The sequence below is a fragment of the Nomascus leucogenys genome, chromosome 7b, assembly GCF_006542625.1.
Source record: "Nomascus leucogenys isolate Asia chromosome 7b, Asia_NLE_v1, whole genome shotgun sequence".
NCBI classification, from domain to species: domain Eukaryota; kingdom Metazoa; phylum Chordata; class Mammalia; order Primates; family Hylobatidae; genus Nomascus; species Nomascus leucogenys.
Window position 1 is genome coordinate 88,490,082 of NC_044387.1, and position 22,947 is coordinate 88,513,028.

The 22,947-nt window shown below is 37.3% G+C and overlaps 1 protein-coding gene across 1 annotated transcript in view; it reads left to right on the forward strand.

The window, feature by feature from the left end:
* Nucleotides 1–22,947, forward strand: part of ANXA10 (annexin A10) — a 97,159-nt gene that overhangs the window by 32,181 nt on the left and 42,031 nt on the right. Inside the window, exons 2-3 of the mRNA XM_003257944.4 lie at nt 5,063–5,144; nt 16,408–16,502. Of these exons, the coding sequence (XP_003257992.1) occupies nt 5,063–5,144; nt 16,408–16,502 (177 nt within the window). The remainder of the gene's footprint in view (nt 1–5,062; nt 5,145–16,407; nt 16,503–22,947) is intronic.

Below are 22,947 nucleotides of genomic sequence, written 5' to 3' on the forward strand. Positions count from 1 at the left end.
TAAGATTGCCTCAAATACCCTGAGTGTGCAATGTGGAGTCCAAAGCCTTCCCAGATTTCTTCAAACTCCTCGCACGTTATGCTGCCTTGATTCTTTCCCCCATGTGAGCTCTATAGCTGTGCATTGTTGAAGAAACCAGAGCTGAGTAGCAGTTCAAATGGAAAACAAACAAACAAACAAAAAACAGACTTTATTTAGGAACTATTGCAATAGGGGAAAAGAGATTTCAGTATTGAATAGAACTGAGCTCAATTCCAAATATATCATGGATAAGTGGGGATTTATATTCAAGGGAGACGGGAATGAAAAATTACTGAGATTTAGCATCAAGAGTAGAGGGTTGATTCTGGTTTAATATACCTAACAGGAATCTTGCTGAAGGCAGGCTGGAGTCACCAGCCATTACTTGGGGGATGAGGAATCTGATCAGACATCAAGGTTCTCAGATATCACATTTAGGACATTTTCTTTAAACTGACTTAGCAAGATTGTCATTACAATTGAGTGATGCCAAGACTAACAGAGACCCCCAAATGTAGATGTCTAGTTGGGAACAGCATTCAGAGGTGCCCAACTAAAGTTTGACTAACTAAAATTTAAACTGAAGAGAGCCTTTGTCAGCATGTTATTTTTTTTTCACCCAGACAAATCCAAATAACTCATTCTTTTCTCCAACTTCTATAAAAAAAAAATCACTTATAACAACCTTTTAACAAATGTTAATGAAAAGTTGTGACTATAAGGGGAGGTCATAGAGAGGAATTCTGCCTCATTTTCCATTCTTGTTCCTTGTTGATGGGTGTCTTCTTCCTACCAAATTCATTTTCCTGGAGAGATCCCAAATATTCCCATTCTTCCCTTTATACTTGCCAAAGAAAAGTATTCTATTTCCACATATTTGCCAACCCAAGTCCCAACATTGTCCCCATGATCATGCAGGTTTTATCTACTGTGAATGAAAACATCTCAGAAACTAAGGAAGCCCTAGGTTAATATGAATAGGACCCATTATGTTCTGCAGAGAAACCCAGTAAGGAATTCAAGAAAATGGGAAATTTATTTTCTGAACCTGTATGGAATTGCCAAAATTAGAATGAATTCTGCTGATGTGCAATTGATGCTGTAGTAGTGTGTGCTACAGTTCCGTGCCCAGGATAAAATAGACGGCACCATGTTGGGAGTGGACAGTCCTACTAGAGGCATCATGAATGGCTGCATGTAAAAGATGACTCTGGAGCTAAAGCTTGAAAGATAACATCTTGTATAGACGTTCGCCGTGATCATAAGGTGAAGTCAAGAGATGGGAGTTGAGGAGGAAATATTCAAACAGATGGAACAAAATGAACAATGACACAGAAGTTCCTTTTAGCTGGAGTGTGTGACTGTGAGTCATGATGTAGGAATAGAGAGGCTCAGGAGAGAGAAAATAAAACATGAAACTATCCAGGGAGTAAAGAATCAGTTCAGGAAGAATATTGTATACTCTGTTAAAATATTTGAGTTGAATCCCTTGAGTCATCTATTCTGAGTCACAGGAATACATTATAGCATGCATTGAAAATGTTTAATATTGAAGAACCAAAGTTTGACTTTTTCTATTCTGTGTGATTCCTGCGTTGCCTATATGATACTCTCACTGAGCTGGATTGCAATATACTTTCTTGAGTGGGCAAGAATGGGATGTAATTAAAGCTAGCATACTGGGACATGTTCATAAGCCTAGATGCTCCCAAGAATGTTTCTTTCTTCTGAAAACCATGTATCGTGTGGGCCAGAGTACAAAACAAATATTGAGAAGCATTGTTTTAGGAATTAAGGATTTTGAGCATGGAAGGGCAAATAACATTTGATCTTTTAGAAGGATCATTTTGGTAGACAAATAGGATCTACTTGGCAGCTTATAAGATATAACTTAGAGAAAAATTGGCAAAGGTCTGTATTAAGTAGTAGTAACAGAAATTAAAACAAGGCAAATTACATGAAAACTATTGTGAGGCTAGGAATGAGGGAATGGGACTGAAGGGCGCATTAGCTGTGGAAGCGTAAGGAAGACAATGTGCTCGGTAATCCACCCTTTAATGTTGGCTGTGTTTAAAGCCATTGAAACCACTTTGGAAGAACTCTTGGGAGACATGAGGCAGAGGGTGATAAATGCCTGAAGACCCTTTAGGAGAGTTTAGAGCATTTAGTTCTGTCCAAAGTAAAATCCAAGGAGCAATGCTCCAAAGTTAAGTCAATGCCATGTTCTGGGTAAATGCCTCACGAAAGGAAATCCTAAGATTTCTGTACAATTTATCTTAGGTCTCTTAAAGTCTTTAATTAACTAGAGATCTAGTATCAACTGCACTAAAACTAAGCTACTTCAAACACACTGAATTATCCATTGAAACCCACACTCCAGCAGGTGTCTTGTTAGTCAAACTGTCACCTTGCCTAGCTGACATTTCAAACTCAAAAAGTCTTGAGGCACTCAGGTTGTCAAGGTGCATGTGACTCAACAGCCACATGAGAAAAAGTATTCAAATGTGGGAAGCCTAGAGATGTTGGATCTGGAGGGATGTGGTTTTATGAATCCTGGCCACCTAATTGGCTATGAATAAGTGAAATATGATCCATATATTGATGTACCTATTGATATGAGATAGTACAAATAATTTTGTCAACTTCATGTGCAAAACAAGTGTTTTCTTTCAGTCTGTACTCAGTCTCAGGCATTAATAAATTTGAAATTTTTCTGTCATTTGAAGATATCTATTCGCAGAGGCGGGGAGATAGTTTCTAAAACTAAATTTTAAACATAGGGTTACTCATGCTCTTCTGTATAGTAAGTTTATGTGGCTGTTTATTCTGTCTTCTAAAAGGAGAGTATTCTTTATTCCTTTTTCAAAACCTAAATTCTTATGTAACTAGAAGCAAAGATTATATTTTGATTACCTTGTGGTAGGAATTTAAGTAGAAATGGGCGGTATTACAATTTATTTTGGCTTAGACAAGTTATACTATTTCTAAATCTGGCCACTTTCAAAGAAATGAAGAAATCTTAATACATACAGATACACATTATTTCTCACTGTCACACTTAAAAATGTACATTTTTTCAAAATTTCCAATTTACTCTAAGGCCAGAATAAAAAAAAAATCATGCATATAAAAAGGGCATTGTTCGAAAGGTATAAATTCTGGAAAAACTCCTTAAACAGTCTCTGACTGTTCAAGGTAACTTTTCAGGGTAAACTGCCATTATTAGGTTAAGTTAAATTGTGTCTCAAAAAAATTAGTAGGTTAAATTACATTTAGTTAACCAAGAAATCTGTATTTAGTGAAAACATGCTGTTTGTCTCAGTTCAGGTTTACATTATAGCTCAACTGGGATTCTAAATTACCCAGTCTTGCAACTTGTATTGCTTCTATTTGTTTCATTCTTTACATTGTTATAAAGTGTTACCATTGGAACTCAAATCAAATTGTATCACTCTCTTACTTAGTAACCTTGTGGCTACCACCTCCAACTCTATCTTTTGCATCTCACATAAAATCAGCTGTGGAAACACTGCAGTCCCACTTCCCAGATCGCTTATTCATCCATACATCTTGTTGGGGGAAATTTACACCCTCTTATCTAGGACCAGCTCTTTCCCCCACACCTTCTTCTCCAAGGTAATTCTTATGAGTCTGTCTGATATATTTATTTCTGTTTTGTTTTCCTGATACAAAACATTAAATATAATAAGTATAATGATTGAAAGAATCTGCATAATTCACAGAATAAGAATTCTACTAATTTCGCTGTACTTCTAAGAATAAAAATATAGACATATCACAATCATCATGTTTTTTGGTCTACTTCTAATAGACAACTTCATATTTATTAATATCAGTGAGGTAGAATCCAAACTGAATTCAATTCTTAGTTTTGAGTTCTTAGCACTTCAAATTCCTTTTACAAATATTTTGATATCAGTATATTTATATTCATTTAGCTAGAAATTATGGTCTAGTCCTGTTCTCATTAATTAATTAACTTAATTAATAGGAATGTCTGAGTTCATCTCAGGGCCTAGAAGACTCATTTGCTGTGGGAAGGCATGAATTCCCCAATGTGTCTGGGCACACTGACAACAAACAGGGACAGCTGCCCTTCTTAATAAAGTTTGATTGACAGCTCTGTTGTGCTGAGTGTGATTATATGGTGCCTAGTCCTGACGGGTTCAGTCTAAAATAATGCACCATGTGGATCACAAGCCTGCTTTAAATGTTCTACCATTTTATAATTGTCAAGAGAGAGAATTTGGATAGAATGTCAGTCAAGTTTTTATGTTTACCTCTGCAGCCATGAGCTTTGGTTAGATAATCCTTGCCTTATCTATATCACCTGGATTTTTATGAAACTCATAATCCAAATTCAATTATTTTTTTGTTTTTCTAATATGATTTTAGGGTCCCTTACATAGAAAAAAGCTGTAGTAGCAGGTACCATTTCTAATTCATATGAATGAAATGAATCCCACCAATTCAGTACTCTTTTTCAGTTTCTATAAAATAATCTCCATTCCTTAAAAAAAAAAAAAAACTTACTGTTTGTCAAGAAGATATATATTATTAATTTGATTCTTCAATTTTTTTACTATTGGTTTTGGTATCATAGTCTCTTATTTGAATAATAGATGCAAACACAGTAGAGACCAACAGATAAAATGAACTCAACCAAATTTTCTCTCTGCAATTGAAAATTGCAGTTTAACAGGCCTTGTGTGTATGTTTTGTAGTAATTTAAACATACGGAATATACTCTCATTTTCATTTGTCTGGAAAACAATGTTGAACTTTTTTTTTTTTGCCTCCTGAGTAGCTGGGATTACAGGTGCCACCGCAACCAGTTAATTTTTTGTATTTTTAGTAGAGACGAGGTTTCATCATGTTGGCCAGGTTGGTCTTGAACTCCTGACCTCAGGTGATCCACCCGCCTCTACCTCCCAAAGTGCAGGGATTACAGGCATGAGCCACAATGTTGAAATGTTAACGTGAATTATTACGCTCACTTTCTCATTGATTTTCCCACCAGGTGCAAGGAACCATCTTCCCAGCTCCCAATTTCAATCCCATAATGGATGCCCAAATGCTAGGAGGAGCACTCCAAGGATTTCGTAAGTCTTATTATTTCTACCATCTTTTATTGTGATTATTTTTTACTTTACCTTGTTTTAATACTATACTATGGGTATAAAATAGTTGATGTCTTACAAAACACAGATACAGATTAGACAGAAAAAGCTGAGAAAAGAAGTTGAATGAGAAGAAAAATAATATAAAAAGACAATAATGATGAACAAATTTACCTTTAGAAATTGCTAGTCTAATCTTAAAATGTTTGCCTTAAATCCGTAAGTCCCTCATCACTAACTACTAAATGAAATCTCCACTAAAACACCTTAATCCAGGATAGAGCATTCTTTTTAACCTTTGCTTCTGTTTTCTAGCTTGTTTCATTTGCTATTTGCTATTTCCACTTCCAGTCAAATCAAACTTTTTGCTATTCCCCCAAATGACTGTGCTTTTCACATCTCTGTAAATTGGCCCAATCACTTCTCTGCCTGGAATGCTATTTTCTTCTCTTGTCTACTTTTCATCTAAATTCTCTTTCTTCAAGAATCTGTTCAGATGAGCCTTCCTCTTTGAATCCTTCTCTGGGCACTGCAAGCTCAATCAGCTATGCCAATCCCCCAGGCACCTTGCTTCCTACCCCTCACTCCCCTAATCTCATTTGCACTGTGTGCTTATGTTTGTCTCACCTGCTGACTGGACTGTGAACTCCCAGAGCTTAGAGTTTAACATAGAGGTGATTAGTAATGAATGAGACTAGAATTTATAAAAAGTATATATAGAGAGAAGAAGGGAGGAAAATTTGGGGATTCTTTTGCAAAAAAAAATATATATATATATATAATTTTTAAGATATCACATGGAGGTATTAAACTTTCATATAGTTTCCTACAATAAAACCTGTTTTAAGAAGACTCTTGATGAGCACAAAGATAAACATAGACAACATAAAAGAAATCTTTGCATAAGACACGCAAAACCTTTCATAAGAAAGCAAGCTCTTAACTTTAAAGACAAGGTCGCCTTTACAGGAGCTTCACTGTGTGTGTGTGTGCATGAATGCACATCTGTGTGTTTTATTCACTAGCAGTATCCCATAGGAAAACACTAGAGGACTTAAAATATGCTCGCTAAAGCTGACTTTAGGAGTTTGCAATGCTTTCATGCCTTTTAAAATATTAATCATCACTAGAAAAATAAAAAGACAAGTTAGCACAAAGTTATGAATTAACTTTGTATTGAGGAGTGCATTTTTTGCTTTAAAACTATGGGTCACAGCAATCTGTTCACCAAAAAGTTTTTCTTTGTTCCAGTTTCAATGTTCCTGTCATTGCAATTTTAGGGTCAGAATAAGGATTCATTTTGACCGTCATAATTTGTTGCTTGTCAGTGTGTTAGGCTGAAGTACGTTAGGAGGTTTTGGGCTTTGATTGCACGGTGTCCACTGTAGCATGCCAGAGCTTGAACACAGCTCAAATTGCCTTAAAGGTCTATCCATCCCCATGACTCTGGCGAAGTGTTATTGAAAAAGACAATCACTAATGTTTTTCTTAGCTACTGTGTTTTATTTAGAAAAATCTGAAAGCAAAAACGTATTCTGAAACAAATGAAAATGAGTAGCTTTGAGATAAATTGCTTTAAGTTGTATAAAAATTTACTCATCATCTATAAAAAAACACTTATTAGTTAACATTCCCTAATAGTGCAATCTGCTTTCCAATTTCTCACCACTGGAAGATAGTTTCCTGCCCATGCATTCTTATAACCCGTTTTATTTTGTATCTATTAACATGTGTAATTGCTAGGTCAGCCCTGTGAAATTCTGGACAACTGAAATCATTTTTAACCTACATTCCTAAATCTTGACAAAGGAGCACACAAGTCAAAATTAATCTTATATGAAATGCTCAGTGCTATTCAGAGTGGACATTCTCAGCTTGTTCCTGATCTTTCTGATCATTAAGTATGATGCCAGCTATAGGATTTTTGAAAATGTTCATTATGAAGTTAAGGAAGTTCCCCTCAATTCTTAGTTTGCTAACAGTTTTTATCTTGAATAGGTATTGGATTTTGTCAAGTGATTTTTCTTCATCTGTTGATATAATCACGATTTTTCTCCTTTTTCCTGTTGATGCAATGGATGACATTAACTGATTTTTAAATGGTGAAACTGCCTTGCATATCTGGAATAAATCCCACTTACTCATGAAATATAATGCTTTGTATGCATTATTATATTTGACTTTCAAACTTTTTGAGGATTTTTGCATCTATCTATGCTCATGAGAAATGTTGGTCAGTGATTTTCTTTTCTTCTTGTGCCTTTCTCTGGTTTTGGTATTAAGATAAGGCTGACCTAGTAGAATGAGTTATGAAGCATTCTCTATGCTTCTCATTTCTGAAAGAGATTGTAGAAAATTGATATTTCTTTCTTAAAAGTTTGGTAGAATTCATAAGTGAAGCCATATGGACCTAGTGCTTTGTATTTTGTGGGTTATTAATTACCGACTTCAGTTTTTGATAGATACGGGCCCATTCAGATCGTCTATGAGTTTGAGTAGGTTGTGTCTTTGAAGAACTTAATCCATTTCATCTAGACTATCAAATTTGTGGTCTTAGAGTTATTAATAATATTTTATTATGATTTTAATGTCCATTGAGATTGGTAGTAATGGCTCCTGTTTCATTTCTGATATTAGTAAGTTTTATCTCTCTCTCTCTCCCTCTCTTGCTTTTTCTCTCTTTCCTTATCCTAGCTAAAGACCTATAAATTTTATTGATGTTTCCCCCCAAAAAAACCCAGCTTTTGGTGCCATTGATGTTTTCTCTTGATTTTCCAATTTCAAATTCATTGATTATTGCTCTAATCTTTCTTTTCTTCTATTTACATTAGGTTTAATTTGCTCTTCTCTTTCCAGTTTCCTAAGATGCAAGCTTAGATTCTTGATTTCAGATTTCTTTTTGTTTCTCTATATGCAATTTTATACATTTTTCTCTAAGCATTGCTTTTGCTGTATCTCATAAATTTTCAGTCATATTTTTACTTGCAATTTGTTTGAAATTTTTAAAAATTATCTTGTCACTTCTTCTTTGTCCCATGTGTATTTAGAAGTGTGCTGTTTAATCTGTGTGTATTTGGGGATTTTTCCAGCCATCTTTCTGTTACTGATTTCTAGTTTAATTTCATTGTGGCCTCGGAGCATATTTTGTATGTTTTTTATTATTTTAAATTGTTAAGATGTGTTTTGTGGTCCAGAATGTGGTCTATTTTGATTAATGCTCCATGTAACTTGAGAAGAATGTGTATTCTGCTTTTGTGGCAATAAGTGTTCTATAGATGTTAATTAGATCCAGTTGATTGATGGGGCTGTTCATTTCAGTGATACCCTCACTGGTTTTCCGTCTGCTGGATTTTTAAATTACTTATAGAGTAATTGACAAATTACTCTAGAGGTGTTAAATTGCCGAGTTATAACAGTGTATTCTTCTATTTCTCTTTGCAATTCTATTATTTTTTTCCTCATCTCTTTTGGTACTCTGTTGTTTGGCACATACATATTAAGGTTTGTTATATCTTCTTGGAAAACTGACCCCTTTATAATTTTGTAATAACCCTTTTATTCCTGATAATTTTCTTTGAAGTATTCTTTGTCTAAAATTAGCATAGCTACTCCAACTTTCTTTTGATTGCATTCGCATGGTATATAATTCTTCATTCTTTACTTTTAATCTCTCTGTGTGTTTAATGTTGATTTCTTGTAGACCACTTAGTGCTATTAAGAAATAATTTTACTCACCTCAGTTAAAATGAGTTTTATCCAAAAGACAGGCAATAACAAATGTTGGCAAGAATGTGGAGAAACGAGTACCCTTGTACATTGTTGCTGGGAATGTACATTAGTATCACCACTATGTGGAACAGTTTAAAGGTTCCTCAAAAAATTTAAAAAGTGAGTTATACCATGTGATCCAGAAAATCCACTGCTGGGTATATACCCAAAAGAAAGGAAATCAATATATCAAAGACATATCTGCATTCCTGTGTTTGTTCCAGCACTATTTACAATAGCTAAGACCTGGAAGCAACCTGTGCATCAACAGATAAATGGATAAAGAAAACATAGAACAAATACTCAACAGAGTACAATTCAACCATATAAAAGAACGAGATCCTGTCATTTGCAACAACATGGATGATAGTGGAGATCATATGTTAAATGAAATAAGCCAGGCACAGAAAGACAAACATTGCATGTTCTCACTTATTTATGAGATCTAGATATCAAAACAATTGAACACATGGACATAAAAAAGTAGGAGGATGATTACCAGAGGTTGTGAAGGGTAGTGGAGGGCTGCTGGGGACTCGAGGATGGTTCATGGGTACAAAAAATAGTTGGAAAGAATGAATAAAACATACTATTTGATAGCAAAACAGGGTGACTATAGTCAATAATAACTGTGTATTTTAAAATAATCTAAAACTGTGTAATTGGATTGTTTGCAACTCAATGGATAAATGCTTAAGGGGATGGATAACCCATTCTCCATGATGTGCTTATTTCATATTGCATGCCTATATCAAAACATCTTGTGTACCCCATAAATATATATACCTATTATGTAACCACAAAAATTAAAAATAAAAAATTAAGGAATAATTTTAAATTTTAGTAATAATTATTTTCTTGCCTAGGAGGCCACTTTTACCTATTTGACCATACAGTCAATTCTCATTATTCACAAATGCTATATTTACAAATTTGTCTACTCACTAAAATTGCTTTATAACCCCCAAATCAATATTCACAGATATTTCATGGTCATTTGCAGATATGTGCAGAGAGGTGAAAAATTTCAGTCACTAGAATGCATATTGCTGGTTGAAATCAAACAAGGTGACCTCTGCCGTCTTCTTTTAGCTGTCGTGCTGTAAATAAGTCCTTTATGCAATCTATGTAGTGACACAATTTTGCATTTTTATACTTTGCTTGGTGATAGTGCTGTTTAAAATGGCCCCAAGCATAGTGTTGAAGTACTGCCTAGTGTGTTCCTATGCACAAAAAGAAGTATTCAAGAAAAAAATACGTGTTACATAAACTAAATTCAAGAATTAGTTATAGTACTGTTGGCCATGAGTTTAATGTTAATGAATTAATAAAATAATACATCCATAAAAAAGAAAAGAAAATGTATTGATCTATGCACAATGCTGTTTGGAAAATGCTGAAGTAACATCTATTCTATGTTATGAAGTATGGAAGAGATGAAAAAGTAGCTGAATTTGTGGGTTCATGAGACGATAACTGATAACAAAATTAATAATTTTAAAAAATAATCAAAGTGGTCAGCTTTCTTTTGAAAGTAGTGTTGGGTGGCAGCTTAGAAAAATTCTATACATCAGGAGGCTATAGAAGAGCTTTAAAAATATCTCTTAAATGTTTATACAGGAGAAGGCTATGTGGAAGCATAGTTTTCAATGCTAAGAAGACTGGCTTGTTTCATAAGGACGTTGGCAAACAAACATAATGCAAATGACATTTCAGTTGACAAAAATTATTGTAACCACAGGGTTGCAGAAACCTAACCCTGCATTTTCCCTAGGAACAATACTTCAGTATTTACTAATTCAGTGTTCATGGCAAATTCGTAGAATATAAATACCACACACAACAAGAGTCAATTGTACAAAATAAAATTTGATAAAATTGTGATGATTTGTTATGTTCAAATTTTCCATTAAAATCAGAAAAAGATAAATTATTTAGAAATCCCTGACCTAAAGCAGTAGGAGAAGAAAAACATACAGTGATTACAAAGAAGAAATCAAAATTGCAATTATATGAAGAAATTATATATCTAGAAATTCAAGATTAATAAAAAGTTACCTAATATTATAAGAGAGTTCAATAACTTTTCAGGATACAAAGTAAACACAAAAATCAATATCAGTTCTTCAATTAAGCAATTATGTGTTAGGAAATAAAAATAACATAACTGGGAATATCAATAGAAGTGCAAATATAAATAACTTTAGCAAAATAAAGCTTCTTGTCATTAGCAAAAAGCTCTGCAAATCTTTACTGAGTCTTTTAGAAAAGAAATAACCTTAAATAATAGGTTGGCAGAAATATCGTGTAAGTGACAGAAAGACAACACTTACAAAATTGATTCCTAACTTTACAGTTATTTTAATTTAAAAATTGTAGTACAATTATTGAGATTCATATAAAATATCTCTGGAAGAATAAATAAACAAGAATTGCCACGAAAACTTAATAGAGCAATTCAGAGGGCTAGATTGTGGATAATCTCAACAGAACAAGAACAAAAAGCAAGACTATAATAATTTCATAAATGTGATAATAGTAAGAATAAGACAAAGAAAGTAATTTTAAAATCTTCTATTTATTATTAAATATATGTTCACTTTAGAATGTCCATGCCATTAACAGATTCCTCTACAGCTTTTTTTTTTTTTTTTTTTTTTTGCCTTTTAGTTCAGGGTTTTAACCAGGCTTCAGCCAGACATCACCTTTCTCTATGCCTTTTCAGTGGAGTCTGCCTTTTCTCTCAGTAGCCATTAATTTCTATCTTTGAAGCCAATTCTAGGCCTTCGTCCCTCCCTGTTACAGTTTTCAGACCATTTGTCTGTGCATAAAATACCCTGATGCTCCCCCTGCTTTTCAGCAGTACAGTCATCTATGTTAATTCCTAACACTTGTTCTCATTCGCTGGCTATTTCAGCATCTTATTCATAGCCTTCCTGTGATCCTAAGCCCATCCAGGATGGACTTAATTTCAAAAAAGATGATTTGCTTAACATTCTAGCTTTTCAATTTATTTTTCTCCTCATCTCCATTATATATCTCCCCTTGTCGAAGAAAAATTATACCAGATGGAATTAAACAGCAAGGAAGATTCTGCAGTAGGAATCAAGACCATTGCAAGAAGGGAGAGGGAGTGAACTCAAATCCTATGAAACAAAGGCAAGAGAGTTTTTAAGCAGTATTTTGAGATAGTAGGAAAGAACTGAAGGATGTTGGGCAGGGAGGGCATTGGTCAATGTGATTAGGCTATCTGTGATTGCTAATTGGCACTTAAGAAAGTCAGGTTCCTGTCCTAACACAGACACTGGGAAATAGGAAATACATTTTCTGTCTTCCCAATGATTACATTTCAAAAGGATGGCTCCCATATCCCTGAGAAAGACAATTTTGGGTTGTCAAACTGCAAGAGGCTGGGAGGAGACTTACATCTCTAAGAGGTAGAGAAAGAATTTAAAATTGAATGTTTTCTAAAATAAATGCTCTAATAAAACGGAGATTAGGAGCCTGTAGTTGGGAAGAAACTTGTCTAAATTTTAGTCAAGCTAAGGGAAAGGTTAATGTCATATTGCTGACTCTACTATGACTACAAAATTCATCTAAACTAGTTGTGCACTAAACCAATCTATTAGCTTGGTGTGTTGGTACATGAGGAAGTGAAGGATACACAGACCAGAAACAGTCTATATTAGGGAGGAGATAGACAGGGTGGCAGGTATTCCATGAAAAGCATGACAGGTTCACACTATCCCTCAGAAGCACACAGATGCCTTGTACTTTCACGATTTCCTTCTCTATTACTCCTCCCTCCTTAACATATGTTCATTATAAGCCGTATCTCTCTATTCAACAAGAAAGACACAATATTAGTCAATTCTCACACTACTATAAAGAACTACCTGAGACTACATAATTTATAAAGAAAAGACATTTAATTGGCTCATGGCTTTGCAGGCTGTACAGGAAGCATGGCTGGGGAGACCTCAGGAAACTTACAATCATGGCAGAAGGCAAAGGGGAAGCAGGCACATCCTACATAGCCTTCCTACAAGGAGGAAGAGAGGAAAGGGAGTTGTGACACACTTTTAAACAACCAGATCTTATGAGAACTCATTCACTATCAGAAGACCAGCAAGGGGGAAATCTGCCCTCATGATCCAGTCACCTCCCACCAGGCCTCTCCTCCAACACTGGGGATTACAGTTCTACATGAGCTTTGCAAAGAGACACAAATCCAAACCATATGATTCTGCCCCTGTCCCCCCACAAATCTCATGTTCTTCTCACATTGCAAAATATAATTACTCATTCTCAACAGTCTCCTAAGCCTTAACTCATTTCAGCATTAACTGAAGAGTCCACAATCCAAAGTCTCATGTGAGATAAGGCAAGTCCTTTCTGCCTATGAGCCTGTAAAATCAAAAACAAGTTAGTTACTTCCAATGTACAATTGGGGTACAGGTATTGGCTAAATACTCTCTTTCCAAAGGGGAAAAATCAGCCAAAACAAAGGGACTAGAGGCCCTGTGCAAGCCTGAAACTTAGCAGGGCAGTCATTGAATCTTAAAACTCCCAAATAATATCCTTTGACTCCATGTCTCATATCCAGGCCACACTGATGCAAGAGGTGGGCTCCCAAGGCCTCAGGAAGCTCCGCCCCCATGGCTCTGCAGAGCTCAGCCCCCATGGCTACTCTCAAGGGCTGGTGTTGAGTCCCTGTGCTTTTCCAGGTGCATCTACCATTCTAGGGCCTGAAGGATGGTGGCCCCCTTCTCAAAGCTCTACTAGGCAGTGCCCCAGTGTGGGGGCTCCAACCCCACATTTTCCCTCCACACTGCCTTAGTAGAGATTCCCCATGAAGGCTCTGCTTCTGGAACAGACTTCTGCTTGGACATCCATGTGTTTCCATACGTCCTTTAAAATCTAGGCAAAGGCTCCAAAACCTCAACTCTTGCTGTCCATGTACTCACAGACTTAACACCATGTGGAAGCCTTGGCAATTTTCAGCTTGCACCCTCTGGAGCAGCAGCCTGGGACTTATCTGGGGTCCTTTTAGCCAAGGCTGGAGCTGGAGCAGCTGGGATGCAGAGAGCAGTGTCCCAAAGTTGTGCAGGGTAGCCAGGCAGGGACCTAAATCCAAATATCAGATGTTGCTCCCATTTAAACACTAATCAGCTTAAAGGTCAAGGTGCCATTTTTTGGTGGAGTAAGAGCTGATTGAAGAGACACTATATTTTCTTCACTCCCCTGTGCTTTTGATTGGATTTTTATTTTCCTTTCAAAATTTTTTTACAGATTTAAGGGGTATGAGTGCAGATTTGTTGCATGCATATATTGCATACTGGTGGAGTCTATGCTTTTAGTGTACCCATCACCTGAACAGTGAACATCATACCCAATAGGTAATTTTTTAACCCTTGCCCCTCTTCCACCCTCTCACTGTTTGGAGTCTCTAATATCTATTGTCCTACTCAATATGTCCATGTGTACCCTTTGTTTAGCTCCCACCCATCAGCGAGGACATATGGTACTTGACCGTTTCTGAATTATTTCACTTAGAATAATGGCCTCTGATTCCATCTATGTTGCTGCAAAAGATAAGATTTCATTCTTTTTTATAGCTGAGTAGTATTCCATGGTTCCACGGTGTGTATATGCCACATTTTCTTTATCCAATCATCTGTTGATAGACACTTAGGTTGATTACATATCTTGGCTATTATAAATGGTAATGCAATAAACATATAGATGCAAATATCTTTTTTATCTAATGATTACTTTCCCTTTGAGTATGTACACACAGTAGTGAAATTTCTGAGTCAAATGGTAGTTCTATTTTTAGTTCTTTGAGAAATCTCCATACTGTTTCCCACAAAGATCATACTAATTTACATTTCCACCAACAGTCTTTAAGCGTTCCTTTTTTTGCACATCCTCTCCAACATCTGTTGTTTTAACTTTTTAAATTTTTTTTTCTTGAGATGGAGTCTTGCTCTGTTGCCCAGGCTGGAGTGCAGTGGTGTGATCTCGGCACACTGCAACCTCCACCTCCCAGGTTCAAGCAATTCTCCTGCCTCAGCCTACTGAGTAGCTGGGACTACAGGTGCCTGCCACCACGCCCAGCTAATTTTTTGTACTTCTAGTAGAGATGGGGTTTCACCGTGTTAGCCAGGATGGTCTCGATCTCTTGACCTCATGATCCACCCACCTCGACCCCACAAAGTGCTGGGATTACAGGCATGAGCCATCGTGCCTGGCCATTAACTTTTTAATAATAGTCATTCTGACTGACGTAAGATGGTGTCTCACTGTGGTTTTAACTTGCATTTATCTGCTGATTCATGATGTTAAGCATTTTTTGTATGTTTGGTGGCTGCTTGTATGTCTTCTTTTGGAAAAAAAAAAGTCTGTTCATATCCTTTGCCCACTTTTTAATGGAGATATTTGTTTTCTCTTGTTCTTATTGCAGTACCATGCTGTTTTGATTACTATAGCCTTGTAGTATAGTGTGAAATCAGGTAATGTGATGACTTTGGCTTTGTTCTCTTTGTGTAAGATTGCGTTGGCTATTCAGGCCCTTTTTTGGCTCCATATGAACTTTAGGATTGTTTGTCATAATTCTAGGAAAAATGACACTGATAAGCTGATAGTGATTGCATTGAACCTGTAAATTGCTTTGGATAGTGTGATAATTTTAGTGATATTTATTCTTCCAATTCATGAGCATGAAATAATTTTCCATTTGTTTGTGCTATCTGTGATTTCTTTCAAGTGTTTTGTAGTTACCCTTATAGAGATCTTGCACTTCCTTGGTTAAATATATTCCTAGATATTTTATTTTTTGTAACTATTATAAATGGAATTGAGTTCTTGATTTGGTTCTCAGCTTGATCATTGTTGGTGTATAGAAATGCTGCTGATTTTCATATGTTGATTTTGTATCCTGAAACTTTACTGAAGTCATTTATCAAATCTAGGAGTCTTTTAGAGGAGTCTTTATAGTTTTCTATAAGATGGTAAGATCATATCATCAGCAAACTGAGATAGTTTGGCTTCCTCTTTTCCAATTTGGGTGCTTTTTATTTTTTTCTCTTGCCTGATTGCTCTAGCTGGGGCTCCCAGTACTATGTTGAATAGGAGTGGAGAAAGAAAATATCTTTGTCTTGTTTCTGTTCTCAGGGGGAATGTTCTCCCTGTTCAGTATGATGTTGGTTGTGAGTTTGTCATATATGGCTTTTATTATTTTGAGGAATGTTCCTTCAATGCCTAGTTTATAGTAATGGCACTAAATTAGGAGATAGGAAGGATCCATGCTTCATCAAGCATCATTACATGATTTCCAATTTTAGTTAAAATTGTTCCCTGCTGTAAAATACCATCAGGGATAATGCTTGCACACTGGTTATGATCGTTAGATAATGGATTCTTCCCAACAACAAAGTAGCAACTTTACTAATCTTCAAATATTATTCTTTTCCAGACTGTGACAAAGACATGCTGATCAACATTCTGACTCAGCGCTGCAATGCACAAAGGTTGATGATTGCAGAGGCATACCAGAGCATGTATGGCCGGGTAAGGCCACTTTATCTTGACCTATTTCTAGGGCAATCTCCTGAGAACTAACCATACTCACGGATAATAGATATTTTTTTTTTTCAATCTCACAGATTGTAAATATCTCAGACATCATTATATGTCAGAAACAGTTCATATTCCTCTAACATGTTTCAAGGAATAAAATCTATATTATGAAACAAACATACATGTGAGATATGTTCACACTCACAGTGACCAGTGACCACAAGTTCTTTCCCCAAAATCATTCAGTGTCCCCAAATGAAAAGTTTTGATAACCTTACATTGCCAGTGGGTCCAATTAGGCTTGAAGTGTTGTGCTGGAAATGCCCTTGTGGAGAGCTTTAGGGAAGGCGTATAAAAAACTAATGATCACCAGGTCAAGATATAATAGCTTTTCCTACAGTTCCTTGCAGGTCCTCACCTAACTCTCAACCAAAGTGAATTCTCTACTAGCTTTTCCTTTCACCAGCATGCAGCTATAGAGACCATTAAAAAAGAATGGCAGTTTAAAAATAGTTTAAGGCAATAAAACTATCCATAGCGTTTTAAAGTAATCACACTCTAATTTCAAAGCAAGTACCATTAAAGATTCCTTGCTTTTGCTATGCATTTAAACCACAAATTCAGAACAAAAACTCTTCAGGCCAAAAGTGCCTGAAACAACAATTACTTCATCAGCTGAGCTTTATCGATGAAACATTATCATAAAACTTTCTCTGTAGAGTTAATCCCTGTAAATTTACTCCATCTCTAAACCCCAGTCTTTGAACAACTATAGTAGATGAAATAAAAGATATCCCTCAGCTTTAGATTGAATTAATAATCCAAAAGCTACTACCAGTAGTGACCTTAGTTGAATTAAGCCAAAATAGAAGACCAGTGATATCTTCTTTTCCACATAAACTGTTACCTCAGCGTATGTTCCACCTACACCAGTACTAGTTTTCTTTGGAAAGAGAATATAAAAACTATAAAAGTTGTATCATTGGTAATCTAACATTGTTTTAATATGCATAGTGCTATAAGAAATGTCTTTTTTTTTTTTTTTTTTGAGATGGAGTTTCGCTCCTGTTACCCAAGCTGGAGTGCAATGGCGTGATCTCAGCTCACTGCAACCTGTGCCTCCTGGGTTCAAGCGATGCCCCTGCCTCAGCCTCCTGAGTAGCTGCGATTACAGGCGTGTGTCACCATGCCCAGCTAATTTTTTGTATTTTTGGTAGAAACGGGGTTTCGCCATGTTAGCCAGGCTGGTCTTGACCTCCTGACCTCAGGTGATCTGCCCACCTCAGCCTCCCAAAGTGTTGGGATTACAGGCGTGAGCCACTGTGCCTAGACAAGAAATGTCATTTTTAAGTAATTTTTTTTAACCCAAAGGTTTACATACATTTTTGCTTTTTACAAATCAGGTTAAATTTAGCCTGAAAACATTACTTTATCAAGCTCTACAAAACTATGCTAAAGCAGATTAAAACAATTTTAAAATGAAGTACTTACACTCAAGGAATTTAAAATATACGAAAGAATTTATACTCCAGTGAAGAACTTTTCACTGTACATATAAAGTCTCAGAGTTTGTTAAACCCTCAGTTTTGCTGAATAATTCATACCTCCTGAAAAACCTTGGCTGATACACTAAATTGCACTGCCTGGAAAACTGGAAGTCATGTTTGCCTCTTTCCTCTGAAATACCCTTGTCATTTACAATCAATTAGCAAGTTCTGTAAATTATTTCTCTTCACACATTTCTCTCTTTAAACTCACTTACACAGTCTTGATTTAGATCTTCATCATTTTGTACCCAGACTAATGCTGAAACTCCTAAATGGTCCTGTCTACCCCTAGTCCCTTCCCACTCCAGTGTATCCCCAAACCGTAGCCAGAATGACTCAAAATCTAAATTTTCACACATCACTTTGCCACTTTAATCCTTGAGTGTTTATCTTGTTTCTCCCTACAAACATCCGTGTTTCCATGCATTACTAAAAAGTATGGGGAATCCTCGGTCCTTGATCATCTTGGGAGTAAGATAATGGACAAGTGACAATTCAAAGACAGCAGAAATCTTTACTTGAAAGGAAAGAGGGAGCAGAGAGTTTATTTAAAGGGACAGGACATTCTGAAAGATGAGGCAGAGCAGGCTGCTGAAAGAGAATGGGCCAGCAGAGAGTCCTGGGTTGGGTTTTTATAACGTTGGATTTTTCTTCACATTTCCCGCTCTGTCTCAAGTCTCTGCCTTTTTTCATTATCTAGTTTTTCTGCTTCTGCCGTAAGCCCTTGCTTTTTCCCTGCCTAGTTGCCACCCCAGGTTTGTGGGGCCCTCCCTTACTATTAGTCGGTGTGCATGTGTGGTCCAGGGGTTGGATACGAATTCTATCTAATGGCTGCATTGCTCATTACCGCCACCCCAGTAAGGTCGTACAGCAGTCAAATTGGTACTTGTGCCTATATGTCTCTTGGGAATTTCTCCTTTGCCCTTTTCCTTTCTTTCTGCTCACAGTTGACTAATTGTCCACCCACTCCAGCATTAGAGATTCTATTAATATGTAAATGGTGGGTGGTCCCTTGGGCCTAAGACTTCCCAAGCTTTTCCTTTCTCAAGGGCTCCCCTTGAGTAACCTGCTCATGTCTAGCCATCTGCCTACACATATTCCTACACATGGAATAAACCTCATGCCTTCCCAGGGCACACAAAGCCTTGCTTGCTTTGTTCCTGCTCTCCATCTTCATCCCTCTCCCCTTCCCTAACACACCTTTCACCTGCAGCCAAATGGAACTGCTACACTTGTAGTTCTTCAAATTAACCATGCCCGCCCCTCACCTCCAGTCATGTTGTTTTATCTATCTTCAGTAACCTGATTTCAATACCACTGGCTGGACACCTATCATCCTTCCAGGTACTGAACACAAGACCTCACAGCCCCCCACCAGATCGAGTGGAACAGACTTGGGCTGCTAATACATCCTTTTTGTAACTTCCTCACAGTAACTAATGACACATCTGTGAGCTTATTTGTATCTGTTTCACTTTACCACAGTCTAAAGCTTTGAAAGCTGGGATGATTCTTGTTCATCCTAGAGCTTACCATAAATGTCTGTCTAGCATACCAAGATTGCTTAATTAATGTTTATTGAATGACATTGTAAAGGTGCATCTAAGTACAACTCCTCCAATAAGACACAGGCAGGCTTGGACTGCTCCTGGAAACCTTCCCAGCCTGTCATGCTCACCCTCTACTCTGTGTTTCCCACTTGGTTCCATGAGGTCCTTGTGCACAATGGTACTGGGTTGTGCTAGTTCACTTTTACATCTTGCCAACAACACTGTAATCTCCTGGAAAAGCAGGGATTGTAATATTTGCTGCTATCCCTCCAGAGCCGAGCCCAGGTCTGGCATAGAAGAGGCATTTCATTTACAGAATCAGTGAATCGAAGGCATTATATTCTGCCTATGTACTTTTTTTTAATGAAAAGGAAAAACATCCTTTCATTATCCACTCTGTAGTTAAAATGAATCGACACCAATTGCCTAGATTTCTTTTCTCTCATTCCTTGCCCCGGCTGCTACCAGGTTAATTTCTCTGACCATCAGTAAGGTCTTCTTGACATCTACCACTGCTCACATTTAGGACTACTTCTTCTACCTGGCCAAGGTGTATCTCCTGCTACTTTTCCCTTTCTGTGGTAAGAATGTATACATTAGCCCATATGTTAATCAATGATATTTTAAATTTTCATTAACAAGAATAATCAAGAGTTGACAGAATAATTTTCTTAGCTGCTGAGTGAAGTACAATTCTCAGCAGACTCCATAAACACTTCTTACTTGACATTTTACATTGGTGCAGAGTGGCTGAATTTCATCAGCTTTGCCTTACCTACTGCGGAAACTAATCCTGAGACTCAGCTGAAAATCCACTTGGAATTCTGCTGATTGACATATTTATCAAAGTAATTCATGAGATCACTTCTGATCTTCCCTACCAAGGCAAGTGCTAGTTAAAAACAATGCAGTGACACCAAGGGAACAATGAAATGCCCTTGTGAATGGGGAGAAGAATAAACAGACAATGATTCTTGAAGAAGTTCAAATTCAGCACTGATGCAATTCATTTTCTCATTTTTCATCTAAAACAGGGACTCTCCGGTCTAAAATATGCTGGTTTCTGTCATTCATTTAACCTGCATTGTTGGTTAAGCAATTTAGTGCCCGGGCTGACTTGCTCAAAAGTAAAACTTCAACCAAGGTTATCTGACTATTAAATTGTCTCTTCCACATCTTCTCAGTAATGCCCACTGTTCTCAATGGAACAAACACTCAGGCTTACAAGGGCAGACATCTATACTGCTAATTCCCTCACATCTTTCAAGGTTTTGCTTAAGTGTCAACTACTCAAGAGGGCCTAATCTAAAGTTGTCACTCACTCCAAGCCCTATGCTAGAGCTCCAGATACCCCTCACCTGACCCACAGGAAGTCCAGGGCAAGCCTATCATGTAACAGTCTTGGCCAGTGAGTTAAGGCAATCCTGAATGCCTTCTAAGGCCAAAATGGTGTAATTAAGTGTTCTCTCTCCAGGTGCCAAGATTGTTGTTCTTTTTTTTTTTTTCTTTTTCCTTTTCTTTCTTTGAGACAAAGTCTCGCTCTGTCACCCAGGCTGGAGCGCACTGGCGCGATCTCAGCTCACTGCAACCTCTGCCTCCCGGGTTCAAGCAATTCTCTTGCGTCAGCCTCCCAAGTAGCTGAGATTACAGGACCGTGCCACCATGCCCAGCTAATTTTTGTATTTTTAGTAGAGATAGGGATTTGCCATGTTGGCCATGCTGGTCTCGCACTCCTGACCTCAGGTGATCCACCAGCCTTGGCCTCCCAAAGTACTGGGATTACAGGCATGAGCCACTGCGCCCAGTTGTTCTTACTCTACCACTAGAAAATTGACCTGTTCCATTCTGGTAGGTGTAACATCAGTTTTTTTCTATCATTTCCAACTTACACCTAGAACTTTAATATGGAATGGTCAGGTACAAGAAGGACAAAGCCATTTGTACATAATTTCCAGAAAGCTATTATGTCCCATACATAGTGTACCCAAAACAAGGATCCTTATCCTTATGATCTGGGATGATGAGATTCCAGAGAGAATCCAAGTGACTGAACCAGAATTGAGTTTGAATTCCTATGTCCACTTTTGATTAGGCTGCTACCCAGAGAATAGACCAACCAGGACACCCTGAGGTTGGTATTGTAACCGCCCAGTGGTTTCTCCTTGCCCACTGACAAGACAGAGCTGGTTTATCAAGACAGGGGAATATAAATAGAGTTTAATTAACATAGAGCCAGCTGTATAGGAGACAGGAGTTCTATTATCACTCAAATCAGTCTCTCCAAAAACTTGGGGGTTTTTAAGGATAATTTAGTGGGAAGGGGGTCAGAAAGTGTGGAGTGCTGATGGGCTGGTTCAGAAATGAAGTCATAGGGAGTCAAAGCTGTCCTCCTCCACTGAGTCAGTTGCTGGGTGGGGGCCACAAGACCAGATGAGCCAGCTTATCAACCTGGGTGTTGCCAGCTAATCCACTGAGCACAGGGTCTGCAAAATATCTCAAGCACTGAGCCTAGGTTTTATAATACTGATGTGGAATTGCTTCCCGGCCTTTTGGCTAAGATCAACCGTATAACACTGATGTTTTCCTTAGGAACAATTCAGGGAGGTTCAGAATGTCACAGCCTCCAGCTGCAAGATTCCTAACCCATCATTTCTAATCTTGTAGATAATTTGTTAGTCTTGCAAAGGCAGCCTAGGGGATTTGTTTTAGAAAAGGGCTGTTACCGTCTTTGTTTCAAAGTTAAACTATAACCTAAGTTCTCCCAAAGTTAGTTCAGCCTATGACCAGGAATGAACAAGTACATCTTGGAGGTTAGAAGCAAGATGGAGTCAGTTAGGCCAGCTCTCTTTCACTGGAATTGCCTCAGTTATAAGTTTTGCAAAGTTTTGCTAACACCCTACCCACTAAATTATCCTTTCAGTATTAAGAGAAAGAAAGAAGCATCATACTTAGAAAAGGGTGACAGAGTGAAATCCCAAATTTTACAAATATAAAATCTTCCTCCATCATGGTCATTTTCCAAGAAATTGAAAGGAGGTTAATATTTTCCAGGAACCATTAAATTCAGGGACCAAACTTCCCTACTAAGCTAAGTAGGCCAGACGAAGGTCAAGAAGATAGAGTCAGAAGACTTACTGAGCTGATCAATTTGCAGCAATACCAGAAGCCTAGGGATGGTGGAGATCATCAAATACCTTGACTCTTAGTCTATTGTTGAGTGGCTTTTTTTTTTCTTTGAGACAGAGTCTTGCTGTGTCACCCAGGCTGGAGTGCAGTGGCGTGATCTTGGCTCACTGCAACCTCTACCTCCCAGGTTCACGCAGCCTCCCGAGTAGCTGG